This window comes from Thunnus albacares, chromosome 23, assembly GCF_914725855.1.
Source record: "Thunnus albacares chromosome 23, fThuAlb1.1, whole genome shotgun sequence".
NCBI classification, from domain to species: Eukaryota; Metazoa; Chordata; class Actinopteri; order Scombriformes; family Scombridae; genus Thunnus; species Thunnus albacares.
This window is the reverse complement of record NC_058128.1, coordinates 3,570,437-3,590,492: the sequence shown is the minus strand read 5'-3', so window position 1 is coordinate 3,590,492 and position 20,056 is coordinate 3,570,437. Positions and strand designations below refer to the sequence as shown.

Genomic DNA, 20,056 nt, shown 5'->3' with positions numbered 1-20,056 from the left:
ATTTCCTTCCTCACAAAACATTTGCAAAGCATTGCTTACATCCGTATTTACTACTTTGCAGTCTTCTTGATGACTTCCGTGTATTTCTTGGTGAATTATAGCCACCCGTAGATGAGTGAAATAGTGTAAAACAATTGGCACGACTGTGTATTGCATCACCTGCTTGCATGAGACAAAGAGGTAAAAAAACTCCACAGGGTACCTTTAAGAGGAATGAAGGGGCCTATTCTAAACAACAGCCCTAGACCAAAGGTATGGGGACAAGGGTGCCCACATTTTAAACACTCTGATTTATTATTTTGATTGGATTAAAATTTTGGTTTTTCGGTTGGATCATTCTAACACTTGCTCTGAATTTTAATCTAAAATGATAACAGTCAATGACAGGAGATTAAAACCTGCAGTGCAAAACTTTTACATATAAATGAACGTCTGTTAACATTCAAGCCTTTCAGACAAAGCTGATTAAGCCTATCACCGGCAGGTAAATCTCTCTGTATTTCACAGTATACCAGAGTTTTTAATCTGGTGTCTGGTTTGACATTCCTGCCCTGGCCGGATGAATGCACATGCTCTATGAGCAGAGCACGTGCACTAGACACTTCCGGTTAGCCCTCTGCTAACTTGAATGGGGATAAAATAATTTAATCGTGCGGCTCTTCTAGACTTTCCAAATGTTATCGAACCAAATGGAGTCTATGACATTAGCACATGTTGACAGCGTTTTGTAATTACTCTCACTGCCAGAGTTAGAGTGGGGAGACAAAAGTCCCATACTCCAGCTGTGAAAGTACCCTTGGACCCTTTGACCACTAGAAGTGCTTTGAAGCATATTTTATACCTGGGTCCCAGTTTCGTTTAGTTTAGTTTAGTTTACTTTAGTTCTTGCGTGTGCACAAAAGTATGCAAATGCACAAACAAGCGTGTGAAGTGATACACATTCCTGCCAATGGTTTCACAGTATTCCACCAATCTTAAGGTGACAGTAATGCAACAAGAAATGTAGGAATGAACAAGTGAAGGGGAAGAAGGGTACAGGGAAGAAGACTGCTAGCACATAAATATGGATGTGGTTGCTGGGGCTAAGGTTTGGGTTAAAATGATCACTTTGTTAAGGTTAGAGAAACATGGTGTGGGTTAAAGGTACTATTTCCTTAAATTTAGGCACCCTATGTCGTCGTGGCTACAATAATAACCACAGGGTTAAGGGTTAGGGGATGATCGTTATGGTTTTTAAAAAAACTGTCCGGTGGTTGGAAACAGGAAACAAACAGCGATCTCCTGCAGCAAAGTCCACTGTTGGGTTAATGAGGAAAATTGTCAACTTATATAATGTGTATATATATGTTATCTGAACTGTGACCCTGCTCAAGGTCATAATTACTACGGCTGCTAGATGGCATCTGTCACTCAAACATAATTGTTGGTTTTGGCGACTGACATTACGACCTGTTGTGTTGTTTTGGGGGGGGTTTTTTGAGAGGAGAGTCTCAGACTTAAACATTGCAGGGTCCTTTTTTTTTTTACAAACTTGTCAGGCCAGATACACACAATACATTTTGGTGAATAACACTGAACAAAAGCAAGTGTTTCTATTGGTAATCAGCTTTCTGTTTTAGGGTCATTCAGATATTAGTAGGACCAGTTTTTGTTTTAGAATTAGGCCCTAGAGGCACTAGATGGGGCTAACTCTAACCCCAAAAAGATCTAACAAGCTGTACTGTTTTTCTAACACACCAGTACTGGTGACACTTACAGTGAACTGCAGGGGGATTCCCAGTAACACTGTGTTAAAAGATAACTCGGCTGGTTGTTTGACCTTCACTGGATTGTTTGATTGCAAGATGTTCTTTCCGAAACACCAAGACATCCCATTTCCTGTGGAGCTGATACTGCCATGACACAATGTGCCTTCCTGTCTATTGACCCCCTGTACTACTCTAATTTCCCCTTTATCCAAATGTCAGCCATTTGGAACCCGCTTTGGACTCCTTAGCTCTCTATTAGCCCTTCAAATGTCTCTCTTAACCCTTCAGTACCCCTTGATCAACTTGCAAAAACATCGGATCAGCCCCCTCATACTCCTAAGGGCCACATATTTTTCAATGTAACCCATTTATTATCCCGCTATCCCCCACCCTCCAAACCCCATCGTCTCCTTCAACCTTTTGATTGGCCTCCATCAGCCCTGAAAACATTGGCAGATCAAACCCAGCCAAAGGGGAGGAAATACTGATCACGTTAGAAAACAAGAGAGTGAGAACTTGTGGATTTTCGGCCTCTACAGTTTATTCTGACATGATATGATTGCAGATTTCACAATAAAACACTTCTTGCTACAGTATTTGTCTTCCTTTTTTAATCCTGGTCCCTTTTTTACCGGTAGAGGGGTATTCAACCCTGAGCTGTTAGTTTTTGGTTTGTCACACGACTTTGTCCCCAGTGAAAGTCTGCATGTAATCTTATGGCTTTTACATTTGTAAAAACACTAATGAGACATGTTCTGATTTTTGGTCTCAGTGCTGCAAATGTTGCTGGGATTTACCAACATTATCTGCCTCCCTCAGGATGCATTTTATTAGATACATTTTTGAAAAAAAAACAACTTTTTGAAGTCCAGTGGATGGACTGCTCTATTTTTATCTTCATACTATCTGGGTGACTATAGAAATACCCATAGTCTTTTAAGAAAAAGCAAATTAACTGTCTTACATTTTGTTTAAACCCACATACAGGTGAAACTTAACTGCTCCTCAGACTGGATGAATTTGATCAGAGAAGGTCATAAATTTTATTTCTTAATTTCATGTTTCTAAAACTCACGTCCAGATTACTGACCACATCCCAGAGCTAAAAAGAACTTTTTTTCTTTCTTTTATTTTTAATGTTAACAGTACTGAAGAGCAATAAAAAATATGCCTGGAATGAGAAGAGTTTTCATCTCTGATCTTTTAGCGGATGTTTCCAGAAATACTAAGACCAATCACATCTAGAAGTTTTGTTTCCCGATCTGTGTGAGAAGTTATTTTCAGTGCAGATTCTGATTGAATTAACGGAATAGTAATATTAACACATGGTGTTGTAAGACAGCATTAGAGCTAGGCTAGCAGTTTCCCTCTGCTCCCAGTGCTAAGCTAAGCTTAAAAAAAATCAGCACAATAAGGGGCAAAACTACATTCCAAAGAATTTCACTTTCACACACAAATTTGCTTGTTGACCAACAGCAAATCTTGACAGTGCTGAACTTTTGAGGGCACAGAAAGTCAGAGAAGCTGGGAAATAGCACTGTAGCGGTGTTGTACCATCCACATCATTTAGACCCTCTGCCGGAGTATAAACTGCTCGACAAAAGAGACATGGTGTGCAAACATGGTTTGATCTGTTCGCCTACAGTTAGCAATCCAGCTAGCTGGAAGAGCTAATGTGACAGCGTAGCGCTAGCATGTTCCTGGCTGCCTAGCATGTTAGTGGTCAGCTCACAAGCTACACAAGTTCATAAAGTAGCCTTACGAGTAGACATTACATCACCAAGCTTCACACCACCAACTTTGCAAAGATGCACAGGCACTTCACTGCGATTTTATGGTGACCGAGGAATGAGATGGAAAAGAGGATTTTCCAAATTGTTATACTGTAGCTTTAAAATCACTCGAGTTTTAGGCTATAGCTCTGATTTTATGATCTTCTTGGGTTAATAGAGCTCCAGTCGGATGTGGAGAAGGTTGAGCTTTGAAACTGCTTCTTTTATAGAAGACTGTTATAATATTGCATACCATCAAATAATACAAGCGATATAATGATTCACAAAAAAATAAATGTTTCTAATCAAGCAATATATTCTACAATAGAAAGCTGAAAGAATAAATTGCTGCAAGGCAGCAGTTTTTCTCCCAAACGAAATCTTCCATGCCACTTCGTCCCTCTGTCTCCTGCTTTCTCTATCACACTCTTAAAAGGCAGAAATGTCATACAAAAGTAAAGAGAAGAGGTCATATTTTGACCACTGAGTCCTCCTGTTACAGTGCAGAGGTTAAGGTCGGGGGTTGAGGGTTTTCCTCAGTAGCCCTTCATGGCAATGGACGCCCCTCCGGAGCTGTCATGACGTTTGACTTGATGGATCATCAGGAAGGAGACCAGAAGTCCCAACAGCTAGACAGATAAGAGACAGGTAGACAAGTTGTCAGACAACCTGAATTCACACCAGAAGCGTGAAACAATTATTTCATCTTTGTTTCTGAGGAATTTTTCCCCAGTATGGCATGCAGCATTAGAGTTCTCCATGGGCCCATGTCAGCATGTTGGCCTAATGTTGCTGCTGTTCCTAATACCATAATGACTTGTTCTTGTTTATGATTTGAAACACAAAGTTTAGAGCTTGGACTTGACTTTTTGGTCTTAATTTGGGACTTAAGGCTTCCCTGTCTTAGCTCAGGGCTTGACTCAGACATCATTTCCAAGACTTGAGACCTACTTGTGACTTTAAAACAACGGCTTTGTCACGCCATTGAGGGGTGTGAACAAAAGCTGTAGCAAATTCAGAACGCATTGTCATTACAGATGGGAACAAAACACTGTACTATAGTTGCAAATTCATCGAAAACTGACATAGAATTTGACAGTAAACTGACATAAACTACTGAATGTTTTTTTTTTAATCAAGTTTCTATAAAATGCTATCTTTACCTTCAGGTTGGACGTTCCTACCTAAATGTGCAATAGTTGGTTTAGTAGTTCTTAATTAATCATGCTTGTACCTTTACTTTTACCAAAAATCAGATATTTTCTAACATTCTTCTTCTTTTGTTCTGATTCCACCAGGAGAGTTTTATATATGTCCGACCCCTGCTACAACTGTCCAACACCTCATATTGTCTATGCAGAAAACAACTTATATAGCGGACTAAAGAAAATACTCATCCCACTTTGCAACTCTATACCACCAGAATTATCAGTCTGTCAATGGACAAAACCAATTTTTAGTAGAAGGCACAGCAGCTCAGTGTCCTGTTGTTGTGTGATTATTTTCCCTCCTGAAGTTTTTCACAATGAAACTTACTGCGGTGACAGCAAAACCAAAGAAGAAGCCCATGGAGATCTTGAAGACGATGTCTAAAAACAGGAAGAGGAGGGCACCGCAGCTCTGCAGAGAAGGAATGGAGAGAGGGTCATTATCTGGAAGGATCACTGATTGGTCGATTGGTTGGTATTTTGACTAATTTAGTTGTTTACCTGACTAAAGACTCTATCTGGGCCTCTCGCTCCCTGAAAGAAAACAACAACAAAATGTGGTCACCATAATAAACAAAGCAAAACAGTCCACTGTATATGTATCCTCTGTCAAATACCAGAAAACAAAAGTACTGTACATTCTAGGAATGTTAGAAAATGAAATGATTTTAAAAAGAAACAAAACACATTCAAATGAAAGGCCTCAGGATGCTTGAAAAGAAAGTGCGTGTCAGATTGTCAGGCAGCATCTGAAACTTTTATTAAAGTATTATACATCTAATGGACTTGGCAGAAATGGAATATAATATTCATAAGTATGTTTTAATTAGTGTAAAATCACATGCACTGCCCAGAACAGACAAACCAAACACTGGCTCTAGAGAGGGTTTTTCGTGAGTTTTGTGGCCACCGTGGGTTCTCCTACATGGAAGAGGAGGGTGAGGGGTATTCAGTTGGTTGCCATCTGCATGCTCACCACTGGATGCCACTAAATTCTACACACTGATCCTTTGAATACTAGAGAAGCTGCCACCACACTTATCTAGTTAGGTTTTAGCTTAATTATCCAGAGTACAGAACAAAGGGCTTTACAGTGGTGCATATACAAAGACACCTTGATAGCAACATAGCTCAAATGAAGATTTTTATGGCTTTTGGTGAATTTAACATCTTACTGAAAGGTGCCTTGTGGAGTTTTTTTGTGAACATGTTGAAAGCAGATTTCTTTTTTCAAGCATACATTGTTTTTAACCATTTTCACTAGCATGCAGTTTTCTTCTTCACTGTCTTTCTTCAACTGTCAGTCAGTGGAATAGTGTGAAACAAGAGGCAGGAAATGTGTGTGCACAATACAAGCAAAACAGGGAGGGACTCGTAAGATATTTCTCTATAGCACTATAAGAGGTCAACATGTAAACACAAGGAGCTGGAGATGCAACCAACCCTGCAATTAATAGACATTCTGTCTATATTCCCTGCTTATTAACATAAACGACACAGTTGACTACACAAAGTCCACAATTTTTGGTACACTGAGTGAAAAGTGGTGAGTTCTCCCAGGAGATGAGGCTAACTAAATTTCTATATCTCTTAACCTGATTCTTTTTTCATTTTACAAATTGTTAAGATCTTTCAGGAGAGCAAAACCAACCTGAGGTTTGGGTGCACATCCATATCCTGTGCACTCACAGGATTGAGGGATTTCGTTATCCCAGTCCTCAGCACTCGCCACTCCACAGCACTGGCCCTGCGACAAGACACATGAGAGAGTGAGTTTCAGCAGCTGGAAACAGTCACTGTTAAGCCTATCGTATTTCTGTGACTGGAATGCAATCATAAATGCATCAATCTCAAGTTTAAAAAATGTGACTGTTGATCTGAAAGGTTTTTCTGTATGTTAAAGAGAGACACCCTCTTTTAACACCTACTGGAAAGCATTCATCCAAGAAGAACCTAAAAGAAACATGTTTAGCCTAGCTAGACTACATTTATCATTATTTAGGGTTAATAGTTGACAGAGAGCATTACAGATTGCTGGATCCCGTTAAGCATTGCTCTGAATCCTTCGTCCTCCATTAAAGGCTTGGCATATTCAGTGGAGGCTGACTGAAAGTTGTCTCTGGCCTACAGACAGAGAGCACAATATTAGCATCAAGATAGATGGAAAAAAAAAAACAAGAGGAAATGTCAGCACTGAGACAGAAAGAGAAAAAATCCAGATAAACAGAGAGACAGAACAACATCAGCATCATGTCAATAGACGAGAGAGAGAGAGAGTAGGTTAGCATCAAGAGAGACAGAGAAGAACAGTGTCCAGGTACACATAGAGATCACGGTTAGCATCAAGATACAGCGAGGGAGTAAACAATATTAGCATCAAGGTAGACAGATTCTCTGACCAAAATTAGACTCTCAACAGACCATAACAACCTAGAATGTTTACTGCCGGTTCACCATCACTGTCTGTGTGAGCTACTACAATGTCATTTAATAGAACACGCTGGCTGTGGCTGGTTTATTTGGGAAATAGTACAATGGACATTTTTCAGTACAAATTGCCTAAGTAGTATCAAGATACAGAGAGAGTTTGTAAAGGTAACGTCAAGATAAACGCCAAATTTTAGCATTAAGATAAGAGAGCACAAAAATAATGAAAGAAAGAGAGAACATCATGGTTGACAGAGAAAGAATAACATGAAGATAGAGAGAGAGAGAGAGCAGACAGATATATATAGAGAGAGACAACTTTAGCATACTGATACAGAAACAGAGCACTAGCATCAAGAAAGTCAGAAAAAGAATATAACAGAGGGAGAGTAATGGTAACTTAGCATCAAGATAGAGAACTTCAGCATAATAATATACAGCGATGGAGGCAATAACAGGAGCAAGACGAGGATGAAAATTAGCATCAAGATAGCTCAACAGATAGCTAGAGTGATAGATTACCTTGTTTCTCATGACAGCGATAATGATGCCAAAGATCAGCATGATGATCATTCCAACCGCCATGAAGCCTGCAAACTGTACATGAAACAACATGAACAATATGCAAAGATCAACAAAATTGTCTATTTAACCAAAAAATAGACATCATGACTCAGTTGTAGAGTTGATTCTAATAAACCTCCATGTGACAGGGGGTGTTGTACATACTATTTTGAGGATGAGGTCTTTCTCAGAGCAGCCAGCGTAGATTCCCAGGATGGAGATGCCAAGGATGCCGATGGCAAACACCCAAACCCAGCCGATTCCGGGGCCCCCAACCGCCGACATCTGCTCCGCCACGGCAGGACAACAACACAACACAGACACTGAATTACTACAGAGCTATAATCTTTAACAGTAGATAAATTAATAAGGCAGGAATTATTCTACATTTCTTATTGTCAACAAATCCCATTAAAGAAAACAAAAATGCGTGACTCCACATGTCTCAATTATTTGACTTCCCAACACTGTAGAACCTGTTGCATGTTGAAAACGTAGTCAAGATGCCATTTAAACAAATGCTATAATCCAAAACACCTGATAACTGATGGCTCTATATCTCTCCTCACCTGTGCTATTATAAACTGCTCCAACAGTAAACTTTACTAAACTATAATCTTCTGCTCCATGAAATCAATTTTACGTTAATTCATTTCAGCTTTTAATCCAGCCAAAAAGTTGTTGGGTTTTTGTGTGGATTAAACAAACAAGATTCATTTGTGAGCGTTAGAGGAGCAGATTTTGTTACCTTTAGACAGAGCCCAGCTAGCTGGTTAACTCAGTTTTTATGCTAAGCTAGGCTAACTGCTCGCTAGCTCCATTAAATCTTCTAGGTGGCATGAAGACAACGGACCAATGAGAGACCAATAAAGTCTATCTGTGGTGTGCCGCTGTTGCTTTGTGGATACAAAGCTTGGTAAAATTCTACATTTTACGACTTTATGCGTTTCAGATTTTTATCAAATTACGTATTTGGTATGATTGCAATTCAGGCAGGTTATGCTACACCGCAGTTTCACATCTAGATTATGAAGGTCCAACAAGATTTGGACATTTTTCCCCAAAACCTGCACCATAATGAATGTAGCATTGGTGCCAGGTAAAGTGATATGTCGTTATAACGGAAAATATAATATATTTTATAATAAAATATATAATAGAATATACTATTATGTAATAAAAGTGAAAAGTTTCTTACCAAGTTTCTTTTTGTTCATAGTGGCAGCAATACACTGCTTTATAATCAGGTGATTTTCTTGTTATTACTACTTACCAAGAGACTTCTCTTGTTATTACATATCAAGGTATAGTTAAAACAACAAATACCTCATGTTATTAGATGTGTTTTAGGTTCTTGTTATTACATATTACATGTTAGAAACTCGGCACATTATTGTAAACTCAGGACTTTCTTCAAACACTGAATAATACACAAAAATGCTACCTTCATATATTGCTGCTTTGTCAATTCGATTACATGGCGGATAAGTTTATATCAGGCTTCGGTTTCACAGTAAGATCAGTTCATTTCATTGGCGATAAGAAAAATATATAATGTCACCAACCTTCTCCTTCACATTAATCTATTATAATAGCATTATGTAATTACATTGAATTGAACAGACAGCATAAGAAAGTTGCAGTAAAATGACATTTTTTTTTAACATAAGATGACACCAGTTTTTTCAAACAACAACAGGCAACAACATTGCCTCAGCCAATACACTTTAAAGCACCACACCCATTGACTATCAAGCATTATCCCATTAACAACTTTAAATCTTGTTTCCTGGAAAGTGGATCCTGGTTGGCAGAGGACAACGCTCAGCAGAAATGGAAAGTAAATTTGATTTGTTTAAAAGTGGATAGGATGCTGTGTTCCATAAGGAGTGATGTGTTTTGTTTTAGTTTTTTTGGTTTTTTTGCTGTCTTTTGTCGTGCGGCCCTCCGTTTATCTGATAGCATTGTCAGTGCCATCCTGTTTTTCCTCTCACAGGGAAAGTCAACTATGAAAATGGAAACCTCCCCCGAGCTTCATCTGTTCTGCATTAAGAGAACAAAACAAAGTCTCCTCTACATTTGCACAACTCCCTGCCACCTTGTAAACACTCTGAATTCTTCACCTTGACTTGTTTTACATATTTCTAAACAGGTATTATGTATTTTCAGATGTGTTACTGTTTACAGAATTATACAGGTGATGTCCTGACAAACAAAATCAGCTTTGATTTTCACAAATCTGCTCCTTTTGTTTTAATCAAAACCATCACAGAATCAGTTTCCAGAGCCTTCATACAGCCGGCTGCAGGCAGTTATACATATATTTTTTTTTAATGTTACAGGAAAATAGATATAACTCATGGTTTAAAAGTGCAATAAGTAATTAATTTGTTAAGGAAGCGAACCCTACATAATCAGTTTTTACAAAACTGACACGATTGTTTTCACTTGTTTTCACATTACAGAAAATCTGCCGCACGTTCTGCCAAGAGACATCCTGTAATAGGAAGCTGTAAAAGCGTTATTTGGCAGCGACCGCTGACCAAACTGAGATAATTAACTCGGGGGGAATTCATCTAGCAGATAACAGCACATACTCATCATTTAAACATAAACATAAACAGCCTCATTTCTGCTGTAGCTTCTGCTGACAGCGTTGGTAGTCTGATCCAACACTAACCATGTATTTTTATGTTTTTCTGAAAAGCAGTAGAAGTAGAGTTAATATTGTTATTCCAAGAACAAATTTGGGTGTTGGGGCCAAGAAATTGTTTGACACATACTGGTAACTGTCTGCAAAACTGCTAAAAAGTTGTTTTTACACTTGGGTTTTTGTGTGGATTAAACAAACGAGATTAATTTGTGTGCGTTAGAGAAGCAGATTTTGTTACCTTTGGACAGAGTCTAGCTAGCTGGTTAACTCAGTTTTATGCTAAGCTAGGCTAACTACCCGCTAGCTCCTGCTTCATATTTACTGTAGATGTGAGAGTGGCATCGACCTTCTCATCTAACTCTCAATAAGAAAGCATTTTTCCCAAAATTGCAAACTATTCCTTTAATGCTCTACAGAGAAGCTGCGATTTGATCCAGCAGTTAAAGGATTATAAAGGTTTATTACAATTTATTTTCTTAGGTTTAACCATCATTTCTATCAGCTTGTTTGGAGGCAAAACTGGAAATGAGAACACCTGAAATGTCATAATTAAACTTTCATTTTTAAAGAAAACTGTAAACGCATACAAGTACGACAAGTATGGTGGGTCAAAGATGGTCTGTAAAGCGTGATGGATGTTTACAAGGGATAATTTTGGTAATAATTTTACCATTCGCCTTTGTTTTCTCTTTTTCTTTATACGTTTGACTAACCTGGGTGTTTCTAAGTGATCTGATAGTCAGACTTCTTATGTTTGTTGCTGTAGTCTAACTAACTTGATGGGTGCAATGGTATCATAACTGGTAGATATGACAACACAGCTATAAAATTAAGACCCAAGCTATAGAAAACTGGAATCACCCTTTCACACTGGCTTCTTTTAACCACGACTGTTGCCATGGTTAAATGGCTAGCCCATTTGTGAAGCTTTATTTAAACTAAACACACTGAAAGATTACAAGATGCAGTTTGTTCAGGCGTACCCGTCTGAGAGAACAAGTGCACAAAAGAAATGCTAAAAGTGAAATTTAACTGTTTTTGTCACCTTATTTCTTTGTGGTTACTTATTGAATTAAAAATATATACATTACTGATTTTAGGTTTTCTGTATTTTGATGTAACGCTGTAAGACATGATGAAGATTCAACAATGATGCTGTTGTTTACCTGAGCGCCGTAGGTGGAGGCCTTCACCGCCGCGAAGATCAGCAGACATCCGAGGATCTGTGGACACATCATTCTGGTTAGTTTGTGCTTCGTATGGAGGCTTGAGTGTGCCACCAAAAACATGTTTTTTTTGTTTGTTTGTTTTCTTTTCTTTTTTTATGATTTGGGGACAGAAACTGGAAACAATGTAGAGGAACATACAATTACCTGAGACTGACATAACATATAATACTACATGGGATAATAAAAGTTATAAATATAGTAATACATTATAAATAAACAGTTAGATGAAACCTGTAAACTCTGCAATGACACCATCTTTACATATTCCCATAACTTTATAATAAAGTTCCCAAAGGCATCAAATGCATCATGATGAATTTGGGCAAAAATGTTTAAACGGTGCACAAAACTTAAGAATATTTATATTTTATGACATGGTGCAGCCATAAAAACATGAAATCATTGGTCCGAATATGTGACTCTGTGTTAACATCATATGGCTTTAATGAAAAGTTGGGGTAGTGTCAAGGCATTGTGTGATGGGTGCCATGAAGGGGAAAAATGTATATCATTGGTAAAAATAAGTATGGGAACCACTGCTTTAAACATCAGAAAGGGGGGGAATAAAGCATTCAGATGATAAATGTATGTTTTAAAACACAAAATGTAATATAATTGACACATGAGGTTATTTTATCTTTACACTACAAAGAGTTTTCACATGATTCTAAGAGCTTTCAGTAGATGGAAAATTGTTTCTTCTCTCAGAGTAAAACAGTAAAATTGTAAATATGTGGTTTCCAAAACAAAAACATCTGTTTACTGTCTTGCTACTTTCCACTCAGACAGCCATAACATTTTGTACTATTGCATGTCAGGATTTTTTTTTTTTTTTTTTGGCCTCATTGACCTCCTGGCAGGGTGTCTGTAATTTTTGCTCAGAGACACTAGAGGGAGACAGAGCTCTATAAACTGAACACCTGAGACTTTCTGCGTCACACCTGATGATATCAACTAAAGGCTGATGCAAACACCCACATAAATGTCTCATCTCGGACATTTTTTTTTTTTTTATCTCTGGACACCATATGTGTGCATGCAGGCATAAAGTTTTCATGTTTTGTTTTAAATATATTCAAGAATCGAAGTATCTCATCTAAATGAATTTAATGTAAATCTAAAGATGTTCTAATCTAAAACACTCAAACTTTATGAAGTAATTAGTAAAAACAAACAGGCTGGTGAAAGAAGGTGAAATTGAAGCATGCATGGGCTGGAAAAGGAAAAAAAAAAGATCATGCAAATGGAAAAATAATCCTTTTTGAAACTTTTAGATGTTAAAAAAACTTGATCGTTTTATTTATTATCGGTTGCATTTTTAATTATGAGAAAGTGACTTTTTTATGCAGTTTTTTTCCATCCAAAAAAATGTTCCCCCAAATTGAAAACAGACTCATCAGACCCCTCCTCTTTTCCTCTCTCTGTTCTTTTAATCAGCTCTGGAGCTGAAAACATGTTTCTGCAGCAGAAAGGAATGAAAGAAAAGGGGGACGGCTGAAATATGATCTCCGTTGTAGATATTTGTCCTTCCCTTTCTCTCTCTCTCTCTCTTTTTTCTTTTCTGTCTCTCTGTTACTGGAAATGATGCTTTACTCAACATGTGCAATAAAGCAACATCTGGAATCATTGTCCAAAAAAAAACTGTTTTTGATGTTTTATCATTTAATTTCTTTGAGGTCTTTTTTACGTGTTATTTTTGATATGTGAACTTAATTTACAGGTTAAGACATTACTGGTTTGTTTAAGAAAATTATTTTTTCACATTCTTGTAAGAAAATCTGTAACTTCTATGTTATACATGTAGTCTTATACATGCTGACATTTTTTCCATCTCTACTTTTGTTAAGAAAAATCATAAAATTCAACAAAAAACTATAATTAACTAGAATTATTTTCACATACATTTTTTTTTTTTATAAAACACTTTTGTTTCCAAACATTAAAAAAAACCCATCATATATTTAAAAAAAAAAAGAAACTGAAACTGAGACATGAGCCATTATGTAACTTCTTTTTTGTGGATTTTTTCTTTCTTTCTTATAATTTTGCATCACACACAGATTCTAAACTAATAAAATTTTATCTAGATGTATAAAGAACCAAACCAAACAAACGAAAACCTAAAAAAAATACACATAAAAAAACCCCAAAACAAAGCAAAACAAAAAAAACCCCTAGAAATCAGAAAAGCTTTTCTACTTACGACAAACAACACGTTGAAGAAGATAAAAAGGCATTTGAGGCATCCGTTAATTTTCCCCATTTTCAGCTTTTGGTGATTGGTTCTCAGAAGATGAAGTGAAACTGTGTGTATATAACACAGTGTATGTGATATGTGCAGCGGTGTGTGCGCTGTGATAAACTGCTTGCAGAGTGAATGTGAGTGAAGGTGAACACAGAGCTACAACACACAGAACTGATGTGCAGCCAATCCCTGAAATCTACATGAGACAACAGGACGCAGTCATGAACATAACTTTCATACCCCAGTTGCAGCTTTAACCCTGTAAGGCCCACTGTTGCTATACATCACTTTTAGCTCTCCTAAAAAAAATGCTGCAAATGCTTTTTTTTTAAAGACTACATTTACATAGTCAATGGGTCCTTTTGTTTATCGTTGCAATGCCATTGGATGGTAAATGTGTTAATAGGTCTGGCAATCTGGCCATGAACTCAAACTACCTGCAAACTTTCTGTCAAGCTCATATTCTTGTTTTGTTGGACCGGATTTGTCAAGAAAGAAGTAAGTAACATGCCTTGAATATTTTTTTTGTGATGATTACAATGTCTACAACATGTAGATACTTAGTTATTGTGGAAAACATTCATCAAAGTTGATTTTGAACTTGTTATGTCTATGTTGTAATTCTACAACGCTGGGTTAGAGTGGTAGTCAAAATAGCATGTGCACCCTAAGCATGACATGGGGACACTGCACTTCTAACACGTTCACATATGGTAAAAATACTAATAGAAATATAATTTCTTTGATGATTCACTATAACTAAGTTCTAAATTTGTTTTCTCTGTTAAAATTTTGAGTTTAGACAAGAATTGAACAAACTGTTTCTGGTTACAGTATTTGAAACTCAATCTGTAGCAGAAACTGTATCTTATCAGTTAAAAAAAATACATTTAACTGATCCTGGGCTTTTTTCTGTGCGTTTTGTTTGTTTGCCCAAATAGTTGCCTGTTACATTAGTTAGAAACAGGTTCTGAATGTTTTGGGGGATGGTTGTTGCATTGTTCAGGTCCTGGTGTGGGGATGTAAATGTTCTGGGGGGATGGAAGTACTCCTTTTGGTATGATAAGTAGAGAGCATAATAGGCTCGTCAGACAGTATTGTGTGAATTTAGTGGAATGTGTAAATTAATTAGGATTAATTTGCATTGTTATTATTTAGCCTGGAAAATACTTGGCTCTCAATCCTGAACACTTGGTCCACCACCCTATCTATTCCTTCAGGTTATCTCATACAGTATAATACTTATATGTATCATTAATACATATATTTATTATTATTTGTTTTTACTTTTTTCCATTTCTGAATGCAACCAGCAAAGAGAGGTCTTCTATACAGTGTGCAGGATATGACTGTTGCCATCCAAAACGGTGAGAGTGATTTTGAAATGGAATCAGACAACACTGATTCGAGTGACGAAGAGGCAGATGAAGATGCCAGTGAAGTGGACAAAAAAACCCCAACAACCCACTGACTTCCCAGCCAGTGATTATCATCGAGCCCCAATCAAACCAACACACCATTCCCTGTGACAAGGTATCGCTCGCTGAAAAATCACACATGTTCCAGTGAAGACAAAGAGAGGACGCTGCAGGCGCTGCAATAAAGGATAAACCAACACGCTATGCAGCAAGTGTGATGTCCGTCTTTACTTTTCATGGCTGAACAATGGGATGGAGATGAAATTCAGTTTTGGAAATACAATTTTTATCCTGTTTTTTTTAATGAATGAATGACTATTCATAAAAAATATGACTGTTGTGTGATTATTATTCATGGTATATACTGTTATGGGGCTACATAAGAAGTCAACCCTGCAAATTAGCCCTTATTTGTTCTGTATATTTGTTCAGAGGATGTGAGTACGAATACAGAAACTTTACTCCCAGCTAAGCCCAACGTTGTAATATTACAACATTTCCCTAAAAACTTACTAAAACGTAAAAAAACTGAAACGCTTTAATTTCTGCATTACAATAACACTTAAAGAGCAGTCAATAAGGGATCTAAATGGATGGATTTTATTCACTTTTTTTTATTTAAAATTTATTTTTTTTTTAGTTTTTGGGATCTAGTACAGCATTGGAAGATGTATTTATTTCATTTAAATAGGTAACTTTTACATTAGAGACCTGGTGAAAGTTGCAGCTAAGAGAAATTACATAATTAGTCACATAAGAACACAGACAATTATTTTACAACATTCACATAAAGCAATAAGATATGACTAGAGAGGCTTGACTCATTAAAACAATAGCTTTCTTTCGTGTTTGAATGCCTGATATGAAAGTAGAAGTTTCCAAATGAACTTTATCTTGCAAATCATTCCAAGCCCAGCACAAAAATGCAGTTTTGCCAAGTTCAAAACAGACTCTGGGGCCACTTAAGATTATCTGTCTTGATTATGAATGCTGTTAAAACAGGATTAAGTATTTGGCAGATGGCCACAGGAACCAGTGACTTTAAAAGATAAGGCTGGCTATATTTTATATTTTCCTTATAGTCAACACGAAAAGACCAAAAACCAAAAATGTGTTAGTCTATCTATCAGTACTTTCTGACTGTCTGTGGCGCTAAGGTCATTAGATCTTAAAAAACAGTTCACAGATACATTGTTTTTTTTTTAGCAAACAAACCTGAAAAAGTCCTGCATTTGTTGAGGACTATTCTCTGCAGTGGATGTATCTATATTTGGTGCTTTAGTGAGTATTTCCAGCAGCAGGAAAGTGTGTGTGGTGATTGAATCAAAATAAACTACAACGTGTGTGTTCATGGTTTGTAGATTTTAGACAAGAGTGGAGGTCAACGGCACAGAGGAACAACATTTTTGACTTTTCATTGGATTTGTTGACAATAAAAAACATAGAATATCACCAGGCTTATGCTTTAAACATGAAAAGGAGCATTTAAATGCATCCAGTTAATAACAAGATATAAATTACAGTAAATTGATGTGACTAAACTTATCTGCCACCTTTAGGATTACGTTTAGGCAACAAAAACTACTTGTTACTGTGAGGGAAAGATCACAGTCATGGCTAAATAAACTACATGCTAACATCAGCATGCTAACATGCTCACATGCTGATGTTTAACTGGAATAATGTTTACCATATTCACCATCTTAGTTTAGCGTGTTAGCATGCTAACATTTGCTAATTAGCAGTAAAAACAAAGTACGTTGGGGGATCATCGCAGTAGGATACATCTGTAACACATTTTGTGCTAGTAGATGTTGAGATATTTAAGATATTTCAGTGGACAAGTGAAAACTTTGGGCTGTTGGTGGTGCTACATTAAAAGTTAGATTCATCCTCTGGGCATAATTGATATCTGTACTAAATTTCATGGCGATCCATCCAATGGTTGTGAGGACATTTCACTCAAAAGTAAAAATGTCAACCTTATAGTGGCTACAGAGAAAGCAACATGATTATCAACACTGGTAAGATTCATCCTCAATCAATCCCATAGTTACCAAGACATGTCATTAAAAATCAAAAATGTTAGTCTCATGGATGCGTTCCTCAACTTAAATTCAAGAGGTGGTTCTAAAAAGGCTACATTTCTACAGTATATTCTATTTTCTCACTTGCACCAGATTGTTCACCATCTCTTTTGTAAAAGTGGAAACGAAAAGCAGAACCTAACCTAATGGTTATGGGAGGCTGCAGGTTACAGGACATCAAGTTCTTGTTATGGAATAACACCTGATGACAAAAAGGGTTTGTTCTGTTGTGTAAATTTGTCTCAGTTTCCTCATTTTGCCTTTACGTGAGACTGATTTTCACTTCCCTTTCATAACTGAAGGAAAGTTGTTATTTGAAAAAGAAAAACCTCAAACAGATCGGAGCTGAGATAAAAAAAAAGTCAAAAGTTCCTTTACGAAAGAGAAAGAAGAGACTCTTCAGACTATAAAAATGCAAATAAACAGCAAATCTATGGTCTCTCAGTGTGACTTGTTGCTTCTGGTTGAGTTAATTTTGCATTTTCAAAACAAACAACTTTGAACAAATTATTCAGCTTAAGTTCAGTTAGTTCACAGTTTTAAGACAGCAGGGGACTTAATGTTTAGCCATTACAGTGTCTACACTGAAAATGGTAAAATACAAAAAAATTCCAAACAAAATGGTGTAAACTGTGTAAAAGGAGGAGATGAAAAATGTAGTCTAGGGCTCTAGAGTTAATGGGGACTTCTGCTCTAATAAAGAGTTTCCATGACAACACTGTTAAATTCCTGTTTTTGCATCACTATGATTGTTTCTTTCTGTCCACTCTAACTGTTGTAGATCTATGAACTGTTCACTAAGGGTCTGATGGAGGAGACCACACCCCCTGTGCGTGTTTCAGATAATGGCTCCATCCTTCCCGTTTAACAAAAAAATTTTGAGGTCAAAGGAAAAAGAAAGACAATATGCTGCTTGTGCCCCCATGAGGGCCTATAGAGGAATGGGAGTAGGCGTGGGCAGTTAGACAAAATAACTAGAGTGTCACATGCAGTTTTTTCATGACCATCCAAAAAAAAGATCAGAAAAGTTGTGTGTCAGTATCCAACATGAACGTGAGACAACAGTTTAAAAAAAAAGGGAAGGGGAGAGAACACACTGTGGGCAGAACAGAGGAATGGTCACGCCCCTGCAGATTTGAGGTGTCTCTGAGCAAATACAGATGTTGGTGGGAAAACAACCAACCTGACGTCCAGGAGAACACTGACTTCTATAAAATGCATGTGTGCATTTGCAGGTTCAACTAGACCTAGAGAATAATTCAGCCTACATTTGGGTGAAAAGTGTAACTTGTAGGGATTTTTTGCTTGTTCTTCACTGTTTACACAGTCTTGCCACTCACTGCGCATGTCTCAGAGAGGCACGCCATATATTGTTTTTGCAGAACAAGTTGAGCAACTCGGAAATGCCATCAGTTTCCATGCCTCTTCTGCAATTAAGTACAGATTGGAGACAGGATCAGCCTTTGGAGCACCTCGACAGAAGACTTCTGGAGCAAAGAAACTTAAAACAAGACCTCAGAGTGTAAAACCACATGTGAGACCAGCAGTGGTGGAAAGTAACCAAGTACATTTACTCAAGTACTGTACTTAAGTAAAAGTTTGTGGTACTTTACTTGACTATTTCTATTTGATGCTACTTTATACTTCCACTCCACTACATTTCAGAGGGAAATGTTGTACTTTCATTTATTTGACAGCTTTAGTTACTTTTCAGATGAAGATTTGACACAATGGATAATATATCAAGCTTTTAAAATACAACACATTGTTAAAGATGAAACCAGTGGTTTCCAACCTTTTTGGCTTTTGACGTCTTACAAAAAGCAGTGTATAGTCGGGGTCACATTTCACATGTCTATGAGTTGTTAAAAGCTCCACCAAATAGTGATTTTTCCCTCTAAACTTCTCACATGCTTTCATTTCAATAAATGTTCAAATGATCCAATATTTCAGCAAAAATCAAAGATTAGAGAAAAAGTCCAAAAACTGAAAACAGATTTGTGTATCAGATCTAATGATGTCATATATAATAATATATCAGTCAGAGGGACCAAACCACTACTTTTACTGCAATACTTAAACTACGTCAAGCTCATAATACTTATGTACTTTACTTAAGTAGGATTTTTCATGCAGGACTTTGTACTTGTAATGGAGTATTTTTACATTGTATTGTATTGGTACTTTTACTTAAGTAAAGGATCTGAGTACTTCTTCCACCACTGGACACCAAAACCTTCTTAGTACCAAGGGCCGCCACCGGATTATGGAGGAAACAGAAGTATATAAAACAAATGGCCAGCTTGGCAGTAATCTGGCAACTATCTCACAAACACTGTCAGACATCAACATAAATACATTTCCTGCCACTTCCATGCAGACGTGTTTATATCCTCTTGCCTGGATGTCCTGAGTTTACTTTGCTACTGTAAACTGAACTTAAATCCACTGATCATAACTTAGTGGTACAATCTGGATGTAAATGCTGGTGTGACGAGGCCCAAAAAAATATGTCTATATTGGTATTTTATGAGTTCTCTACCTATGTGTACAGTACATGTATGAATCTGAATCTTGCTCATTGGTTCAACATCTCCTTTATTGTGGATACCATGGTCATTTATCAAAGAAAAAAAGACAGAAACACTCTTTATAGTGTGTTTGTTCCCTTTAACCCATGATTAGGTTAGTCAGTTAATTGTTAG

The 20,056-nt window shown here is 37.1% G+C and overlaps 1 protein-coding gene and 1 long non-coding RNA gene across 2 annotated transcripts; one reads left to right on the top strand and one right to left on the bottom strand.

Annotated features, from left to right (window-relative positions):
- Positions 1-2,267: 2,267 nt before the first annotated feature.
- LOC122975319 (tetraspanin-8-like) lies at positions 2,268-13,980 on the bottom strand. The gene is made up of 9 exons (XM_044343709.1): positions 13,805-13,980; positions 11,539-11,595; positions 7,885-8,004; positions 7,678-7,752; positions 6,757-6,852; positions 6,380-6,475; positions 5,230-5,262; positions 5,057-5,140; positions 2,268-4,149 (listed from the first exon to the last, which is right to left on the bottom strand). The coding sequence occupies exons 1-9, from the start codon at positions 13,862-13,864 to the stop codon at positions 4,057-4,059; spliced, it is 714 nt and encodes a 237-aa protein (XP_044199644.1). The 5' UTR covers positions 13,865-13,980; the 3' UTR covers positions 2,268-4,056.
- A 106-nt stretch (positions 13,981-14,086) lies between these two features.
- LOC122975321 lies at positions 14,087-18,067 on the top strand. Its single transcript, XR_006400626.1, has 2 exons — positions 14,087-14,344; positions 15,160-18,067. It is a non-coding gene; the product is annotated as an uncharacterized LOC122975321 (long non-coding RNA).
- Positions 18,068-20,056: the final 1,989 nt, after the last annotated feature.